Source organism: Raphanus sativus, chromosome 4, assembly GCF_000801105.2.
Source record: "Raphanus sativus cultivar WK10039 chromosome 4, ASM80110v3, whole genome shotgun sequence".
Lineage (NCBI taxonomy): Eukaryota > Viridiplantae > Streptophyta > Magnoliopsida > Brassicales > Brassicaceae > Raphanus > Raphanus sativus.
This window is the reverse complement of record NC_079514.1, coordinates 5,569,729-5,578,136: the sequence shown is the minus strand read 5'-3', so window position 1 is coordinate 5,578,136 and position 8,408 is coordinate 5,569,729. Positions and strand designations below refer to the sequence as shown.

At 38.0% G+C, this 8,408-nt stretch overlaps 3 protein-coding genes across 3 annotated transcripts; 1 reads left to right on the top strand and 2 right to left on the bottom strand.

Moving 5' to 3' along the window:
• Window positions 1-634: 634 nt before the first annotated feature.
• LOC130510472 (AT-hook motif nuclear-localized protein 24-like) lies at window positions 635-2,105 on the top strand. Its single transcript, XM_057006809.1, has one exon. The coding sequence runs from the start codon at window positions 850-852 to the stop codon at window positions 1,822-1,824; it is 975 nt and encodes a 324-aa protein (XP_056862789.1). The 5' UTR covers window positions 635-849; the 3' UTR covers window positions 1,825-2,105.
• A 2,596-nt stretch (window positions 2,106-4,701) lies between these two features.
• LOC108837049 (zinc finger A20 and AN1 domain-containing stress-associated protein 9) lies at window positions 4,702-5,852 on the bottom strand. Its single transcript, XM_057009367.1, has 2 exons — window positions 5,616-5,852; window positions 4,702-5,381 (listed from the first exon to the last, which is right to left on the bottom strand). Exon 2 carries the CDS (start codon window positions 5,374-5,376, stop codon window positions 4,861-4,863), a length of 516 nt encoding a protein of 171 aa, XP_056865347.1. The 5' UTR covers window positions 5,377-5,381; window positions 5,616-5,852; the 3' UTR covers window positions 4,702-4,860.
• Window positions 5,853-6,173: 321 nt separating this feature from the next.
• On the bottom strand, window positions 6,174-8,143 carry LOC108854929 (probable sodium/metabolite cotransporter BASS6, chloroplastic). The gene is made up of 6 exons (XM_018628606.2): window positions 7,910-8,143; window positions 7,716-7,801; window positions 7,013-7,602; window positions 6,670-6,923; window positions 6,496-6,578; window positions 6,174-6,393 (listed from the first exon to the last, which is right to left on the bottom strand). The coding sequence occupies exons 1-6, from the start codon at window positions 8,073-8,075 to the stop codon at window positions 6,322-6,324; spliced, it is 1,251 nt and encodes a 416-aa protein (XP_018484108.1). The 5' UTR covers window positions 8,076-8,143; the 3' UTR covers window positions 6,174-6,321.
• Between the last annotated feature and the right edge of the window lie 265 nt (window positions 8,144-8,408).

Sequence of the window (8,408 nt, the reverse complement as noted above, 5' to 3'; positions counted from 1 at the left end):
TATATAGAGGATGTAGCCAATTAATCATTTGTATATTATTACAAATTAATCACCATTATATTATATTATCAGATGCCAACTTTGCTTTCTGTCTGATAACAAAAAAAGTTCGAACCATTGGACTCTTTTTGCATACAACATGTAATGCGTCATGTTTATAATATATGTATTGATATTTTGAAATAAATAGCTGAAACAACAATCACTAGCTGCCACCTTATACATGCTGATCTAAACAGTGATTCCATAATAGTTCGAGGGATCACAAGGTTTACAGTCCAAAGAATGCATCAATTTTTTTGTATAAAATTCTGATTGGTCTAAGAATGACTTACTAAATGATGTTACATTTAAGGTTTAGTACGATAGAGCGAGGAGGTGGGGACCAAAAACACATACATAGAAGGAAGGAAGTCACATTCAAAATTCACAAAATTACAAAAAAAAATAAGGTAATTATTTAACCCTAGGTTACGAATCACAAACCAAAGGTAGACTCTAGCTCGCACACATCTCAAATATTAGCTTAAATAAAAGCCCCTTTCTCTGTTTCCAAATTTCACTTCATCCAACTCAAAAAGAAGGAGAGAGAAGCTAGCTATACAACAAAAGTAGGGAGAGAAGAGAGAGAGAGAGAGAGAGAGAGAGAAACCCTACAAAATAAAAAGGAAGAAGAGACGAAGATGAAGGAAGATCCAGCTTGGATTTAGTTGTTCATTATTACTACTCTCTTCTTGGTAGCTTCGACAACAAAACAAGATAAAAAAAGGTCAACTTAAAGATCTGAGCTCTTAGATCCATCAGTCTCTTCTTTCTTTTGATCCAATTCCTACCATCGAATCATAGATCATGGACGGAACACAAAGCTCACTCCCTCCTCCTTTCCACTCAAGAGACTTTCAGTTGCATCTCCAACAACAACAGCAGCAACAAGAGTTCTTCCTCCACCATCACCAGCAACAAAGAAACCAAACCGATCAAGATGATCAACCAGGAGGAGGATTAAACAGACAAATCAAGATGGATCGTGAAGAGACAAGCGATAACATAGACAACATGGCTAACAACAGTGGCAGCGAAGGTAAAGACACAAACCTAGGAGAAGGAGGAAGCGGTGGAGGGGGCGGCTCAGGAGGAGACCAGATGACAAGAAGACCAAGAGGAAGACCAGCTGGATCCAAGAACAAACCAAAACCACCGATTATCATCACGAGGGACAGCGCAAACGCGCTTCGAACCCACGTGATGGAGATTGGTGACGGCTGCGATCTAGTCGACAGCGTGGCCACTTTCGCACGCAGGCGCCAGCGCGGCGTTTGCGTTATGAGCGGTACTGGAAACGTCACGAACGTCACCATACGTCAGCCTGGATCCCCATCTCCTGGCTCGGTCGTTAGCCTCCACGGAAGGTTCGAGATTCTCTCTCTCTCAGGCTCTTTTTTACCCCCTCCGGCTCCTCCTAACGCCACCGGGTTAAGCGTTTACCTCGCTGGAGGACAAGGACAGGTCGTTGGAGGAAGCGTGGTGGGTCCTTTGCTATGTGCTGGACCTGTTGTGGTTATGGCAGCTTCTTTTAGCAATGCGGCGTACGAGAGGCTTCCGTTAGAGGAAGATGAGATGCAAACCCCGGTTCACGGAGGTGGAGGAGGAGGAGGAGGATCGATGGAGTCTCCCCCGATGATGGGAGGACAACTGCCACATCAGCAACAAGCTATGTCGGCTCATCAAGGCTTACCACCTAACCTTCTTGGTGGTTCAGCTCATCAAGGGTTACCTCAGCATGATAATCAGCCTTACTGGTCAACGGGACGACCATCGTTTTGATCATATACACATCTCTCACCATCGTAGGCTAGCTATATGTATATTTATAGCTAGCTAACCGCAGAATCACGAGTTTATGAACGAATAAGACTATGAACTTAGTCGAGGACGATCGAGTTTCACTATATTTTCGACATGTATCAGACGAATCAGGTTTTTTTTTTTTTTTTTTTCTCTTTTTGGTTCGTTTTAGTTAGTAGATTTTCTATGTTGATTTGAATAACATTTTTATTTGTTTCTTGCTTTTTATTTGATGAATTTCCATTGGTAGTTTAAATTTACTTTGTGTTGTTGGCTCTAAGTATGGTTTTTTTCTTATCAACATTTTATGGTGTTTCTCGACAATTTTTATAGTTCGTAACATATTCTTAATATGGATCTATTTGGATACATAGAACATGGTTGTTAGTAATCGTTATTGCTTTTGAACTTGAGTTTCCGATAGGGAGAAATGGTTTATGCTTTTACAGGCTTCCACATAAACTTCTCAGTCTTAGAGTTAACTACATAATTAGTATAGTAAGTATATGCATTTTAATTTACACCACAACTATATACATATGCTGTGTAACTCAGACTGATACTGTGGTCTACGTCAACTGATATATACAGCATAACGCGTCGAATGTACTGTATTAAACGGTTTCTATTGACCTAAGCAACAAAAAAGTTCAAGGACGTTTCCTAAACTAGAATGGCACTTATGTTTTTTTTTTTGTTTAGGTCCAAACATAAGTGCTTAGATTAACTGGAAAGTCACTTCCCAAATCAGATATGATATGATCTTTGAAAGGCACTCCGCGAGGAGCCAAATGGGCTTGTTTATCATTTTGATAATTATTAATTGGTATGATGAAAGGACTAAGTATTTTTATAAGTAAAAACATTTTGTAGTGAGAGGTTTCCATCTCGTCTTTTAATCATTATGGATATTTGAATTTCAATCAGCAAGTCTATTTGGATCACAATCACCCTTAATTAGTCATCATAACATAATAATGGATGTGCTATACACATGTCGTCTGTCGGAGTAAAACTTTGGTTGATGATGAAACAAAATCGCATTTATATGTAATGAGGATGATGCACATAAACATTATACTGTATATTAGTATTCTTTTTTTTGTCAACTATATACTTAGTATTCATTTGTATAAATAAACATATTGTTCATATATAATATTTTATATACATCAATTTTTATATATAAGAAAAAGCTGCAATACCGGCGGCTTAAACGGGTGTTAACAATTTACGAGAAAAGTTAAGAGGTATGGGAGCTTTATGTGCATGTTCTCTCTTCATACAGAAACTTATACAGATGAGCATCAAATGTGTGTATATATTTACATATAGAGTATGTATCTACACGCACATACTATATATATATATATACATATATATGTGGATAAGGAGACAATACATTTGTTCGACTGCTGCCTCACACGTGCGCTTGCTGGTGAATACCATGTTCTTTCGGGACTACCAGCTACAGACTCATGTTGTTTATGCATAAAATGTTAGCTATGCATAATATAGTCATGTGTATATAGTGTAATTGTACATAATAAAAGAACATAAAAGACTAACAAGCAAGAATATGATTAAAGCCCTTTCTAAAAAAGGTAAGATGTTCATTGTGAAAAGAGGACTAACGAAGTTATAGAACATATAGATGGAATCATGGAAATATAATGCTTTCGCAGAAAAGGGTAGTAGATAAGTTTTTATAACGACATTGCCGGGGTGGCAAGGTTATATACATTTTCTTAAGGTATGAGCTATGTAGTAGTTAAACATATATATGTTTAATATTATGCATATCATTTTCATGAACCACTTCATCTCCTAAGAACCTGCTATGAATGTGTTTTTGTTGTTTAATATATCGAAATATACCTTACTTTTGTAGTCAAACAAAAACTTGTAGATGGAACGTTTGATCTAGTGTGGTAATTGCGAATACAGTAAAATGTATATAGAACTATAAGAGCACCTTATGATTAAAGGGCATTACAACTTATGTCTAATCATTTTTACAAATTTAGAGGTTAAGACAAATGTTTCATCCAACTGTACCAAGAACTGGTCACTGACAGAAAATTTTAGGTAATGATTTCTTGATGCAGTGAAAAAGACATCTAGCATATACATGTGGGCTTTTAGATAAGGCCTATAAATATCTATTTAGCCAGAAAGTTGTAGGATAGTATGGGCCGAATGAGCATTTTAGTCCAATAAGTTTAACTTGAATTCTTATGTCAATTTTACGAAACCATATCCAACAAAAAAATGATGAATACATATTTCACGTGGCACGTCTGACGTCTCGTAACCATCCGGGAAAAAAATGAGAAAAATAAGAATAAAATTGCTGACGACCTCAAGTCCATGATTGAAGCAATTTGCATCACAATTGCTAATAAATATGATGATAATATAGACGTTTCTCAACAACATTCACAGGTGTACAACTTGACATTCTGATCCCCGACACAACACATCACATTAGTTGGAACATGTATATCTTATTATTCTGATCCTTTATCAAACAAAATTCCATATGACAAAAAAAACACAAGAGTTATAGATAAGATTGCAATCTTACTATATTAACATGTCATTATCTATCACTTTTTTTCTTAAATAAAATTGTTTATTTATAGTTGTTTTGTCAATGCATTACTTGTTTGTTTGAACACGACTATTTCATGTGATTTCTCTCCAACTTGACCAAAGTTTTTAAATAAATCCCCAGGCCAGAAAAAGCTTTGATAGATTATAATCCGTACCTAAATAGAGCATGAAACAGAATGGTCTGACCACTAGCTTTTTAAACAAACAAATTCAAACATCAGAGACGACTGAGACAGAGAGAAACCAAACTTGATAGATCCACTTTTATTATAAAACCAAATTTATCATCTTACCCCCTTTGGAAACATTCCTCTAGAAACCCAATTCCATTCAAGTACAATTTGAGTTACAAAGAAAAGAGACCAGACACCATAGAGGCCTTTCCAACAATACAAATCTTCAGAACCTTTGAAGCTTATCAGCTTTAATAACCGGATTGGCTTTTGCAATCTCACCACGCCCAGCTTCTTTGAAATCAAAGCTGCAATCATGTCTCTCAGGGTACCGGTGTTCGCCACAGAAAGTGCTCCCGCATTTGCACTTGAAACCAAATATCCCAACCTTCTTATTGCAACATAGACACCGGTTAGGCCTCGCAGGTGGTTTGGACGGTTCGTTCTGTTCAGGAACTGCAGCAGAAGAAGATGGCTCGGCCACCACAAGAACAGCAGCGGTAGCAACTGCCTTATCTGCCACATCCGGCTCGGCTATGAAGAGGGTAGGAGGAGGCTTGAAAGATTTCTCAACAGCAGCTTTTGCAACAGCTGTTTGAGCTTCCTCTGCGCATATGTCTCGGTAGCATTTCGAACACAGATCCATGTTTGAAGGTGAACCGAAGAAACCACATCCGTTTGCACACAGCTTCGGCTCTGATGATTGTGTGAAGCTCGTGCTATCATTCTGTTCAGAACCCATTCTTCCTGTTTGCCAAAAAAAACACAAATTTTAAATTCAAAAATTCAAAATCACTGATTCGACCAATTTTTTTAATATCCAAATCATTTTCGAAACAGACCGAATAAAATTCTCACAATTACAACAAAAAAAAATAACTCATCGACTACGAGTAGATCCGACAAAACAAGGTTCAGTTACAGATCCGACAAGACAATCAAAATAAAACCATGAGCCAACCAAAGACGATAGAATCTAACCTGTTGGAACCGGAGATTTCTTCTTCTCAAAGAATTTTATGAAACAGATTCAGGAAACGAATCTGATCTATCGGAATTAAAACTCTTAATCGGAATAAGATGTATTATTATTTGTGTTTAATAGATGAGAATCTGAGAAACCAAACCTTTCGGCTTTCGTTACCAAGAAAGAATAAGAGAAATGAAACGGAACACGTAACTATTGAGAACATACATCTGTCTTTGTATTATAAATATACGATGAGTCACGCGTGGATTTTACTTACCTTTTAGGTTATGCGGCCGGTGTAATATTCTTGTACATTACGCCTTCTCGTACACCTTAGGAATCTTAGCCGTCCGATTTTGAAGCCCATCTATTTTGACGCTCCTGATTTGTCATTGGGCGGCTGATTGGAATGAAGGTTCTGTTCGTTGTATCTTTATTATTCTTCTTTCTGCATTATGGTATTACCTAAATTCTCTTAAAATAGTCTAAACAAATATAATATTTATATTATAATTTACATATTTGTTGAAGTTTAAAATAATCAGAAAAGTCTACAGTAATCAATCATATGGCTAAAAGGACTTTTTCCTTCTTTCACAAATTTGAAGTTCTAGTTTAATATTAAACCGGGTTTATAATCAAACCATCCTTTATGGTGGAATCGATTTCTTATAATGTTACAAAATTTCGTACATAAATATAAGAATTTCATATTGTTTAAATTCTTTGCTCTTTTTCGTTAGACCATATCATAACGAGTGTGAACCCCATCAATGACATTACCACCGTCTGCAAACACACACACACACACAAAAAACAATGACCTCTATTATATTCAAAAAGAGAAGATTTCTACAATGTCTAAAAAGCTATTTCTGTCTTGGAGCTTACAGATATTGCAGGAGGGATCCCAACAAGAGGATCTTGAAAGAACTTTGTCGCAAGCGCTAGTGCCAAAAGACTACTCTGCATTCCTGTGAATATTATTAACAACAACAAACAAAAGCTTTAAAAAAACCAAATCATTAAAGAAAAACCAGAAGAGTTGGTTTAACTTGTGGTTACCAGTTTCATAGGACAATGTTCTCTGCAAGGCTTTAGCGTCTGGAGCGTTTCTAAAGACTGAACCGGTAACGAAGTATCCAGAGAGGAAAGCCGAGAGATGAAACATCGTTACTAGCAACAATATCGTTGCTCCAAACGGAGACACAACCGAGTTTATGTTCAACGCCAGTGGCGCTCCAACGCAGCATGCCGTGTCAAGAACCGATAGAACTGGGAGAAACGGTCTGATTGCATTGGATAGTTTTGGGAACAACCTGAAGAAGAAGACATAAAAAATGTTTAAACGTTGAGTAACAAACAACTTGTGTGCTTATATCAAATCTCTTTTCTATATTCTACTCACTTGTTTAGTAGCAACCCTGCAGCAATAGGCGCGATCACGACCTGGAGAATGCTGGATATCATTCCTTTCACATCAACGGGCAGCTTCTTCCCTATAAGCAAGAGCGATAGCATCGGCGTGACAAGGACCGCGGTAGCGGTAGATAGAGAAGTCATGACGATGCTAAGAGGTGCCAATGCTGGATCAGTCAAGAAAGTGGCGTAGTTTGATAACTGAGCTCCACTAACACACGAGACCAACATGATTCCAGCACCTATAGGAGTAGGGAGGTGGAAAAGAGAGACAGCAGCTAAGCCAAAGATGAAACCAAGGAGAGGCTTGATGAGATACTGTCCAAGGTAACCGAGGAGTATAGCTTTCGGTCTTTTGAAAGCTTCGAGAAAGTCTTTCTCGTTTGAGTTGATACCAACCGCAAACATCAAGAAGCCTAAAGCAGGTACGAAGTACCTGGAGGTGAACCAAGTGAAAGAAGGAGGGTAGAGAAGAGCTAAGAGAGTACTCGCCAAGACTACATGAGGAAGGATTGAGTTTGCTTTCTTTAATGTTTCCACTATAGAAGAAGAAGAAGAAGCCGTCGTCTCATTAAATATCTGAGGATAGAAAGTAACCGAAACTTGTCTGAACAAAACATATAAATCTAACTAAACAACCTCCAAGTAGAACCGTTCCAAATTAAAACTAAACTAAAGACAGAAGGTTGCACCTTGTCTGAACCAGCTCCAGGATCCAAACCCATGTCTGAGAACTTGTCGGATGCATATCTACGCCACAAGTCTATCGATCTCCCACCTGTAAGTTGCAGAACACGATGAGAGAGAGAGAGGGAAAAAGGAGTGGACTTTGCAAGTACCCAATAGCTAAACAAGCCAGAGACGATTAAGAAAGTTGAATCAAGACCTTGAGAAAGTGAGACAATGCGAGCTGGAGAAATCAGAGAAGAGTTGGAGAAGGTGTTGAGCGGGAGAAGTTGAACACGTTGACTTCGATGTAGAGCTCGTGGTGGTAGAAGACGAAGTTTTGATTTAAGATGTAGAGTTTCTTTGGGAGTTGTGATCGTATTCATTTTTATTTGCTTTCCTGAGAGTTTCAGCGTAAGAAGTAATGGCGAATCTCCGAAGTAAGGGTGGGGGTGGGAGGGAGATCACAGAGAGAGAGAAAAAAGCATACACGCAATTTTTGGCCGGGTCAGGCCCAATCCGGCCCATTTAAAGATGTGTTGGCTTTAATACCTGTGACATAATGAAAACAATATTTTTTTCTTCTTCGTATATTTCTCTAATGTGGATTAGCTATTACTTTCTTTTAATGACCGTGGGATCCGGCGACGACCAAACTCAACCGATTAGTTCTAATCTGGTCCACGGTACTCTACGTATTCTTTCGATTTGACGCTAGT

What these genes read in the sequence shown, in the direction of transcription:
- LOC130510472 (XM_057006809.1), top strand. Translation starts at nt 850, where the DNA reads ATGGACGGAACACAAAGCTCACTCCCTCCTCCTTTCCACTCAAGAGAC.
- LOC108837049 (XM_057009367.1), bottom strand. Translation starts at nt 5,376, where the DNA reads ATGGGTTCTGAACAGAATGATAGCACGAGCTTCACACAATCATCAGAG.
- LOC108854929 (XM_018628606.2), bottom strand. Translation starts at nt 8,075, where the DNA reads ATGAATACGATCACAACTCCCAAAGAAACTCTACATCTTAAATCAAAA. An exon ending in CTGGAGCTGGTTCAGACAAG is followed by an intron (nt 7,603 to 7,715) that starts GTGCAACCTTCT and finishes TTCTATCCTCAG; the next exon opens with ATATTTAATGAGACGACGGC. An exon ending in AACATTGTCCTATGAAACTG is followed by an intron (nt 6,579 to 6,669) that starts GTAACCACAAGT and finishes TAATATTCACAG; the next exon opens with GAATGCAGAGTAGTCTTTTG.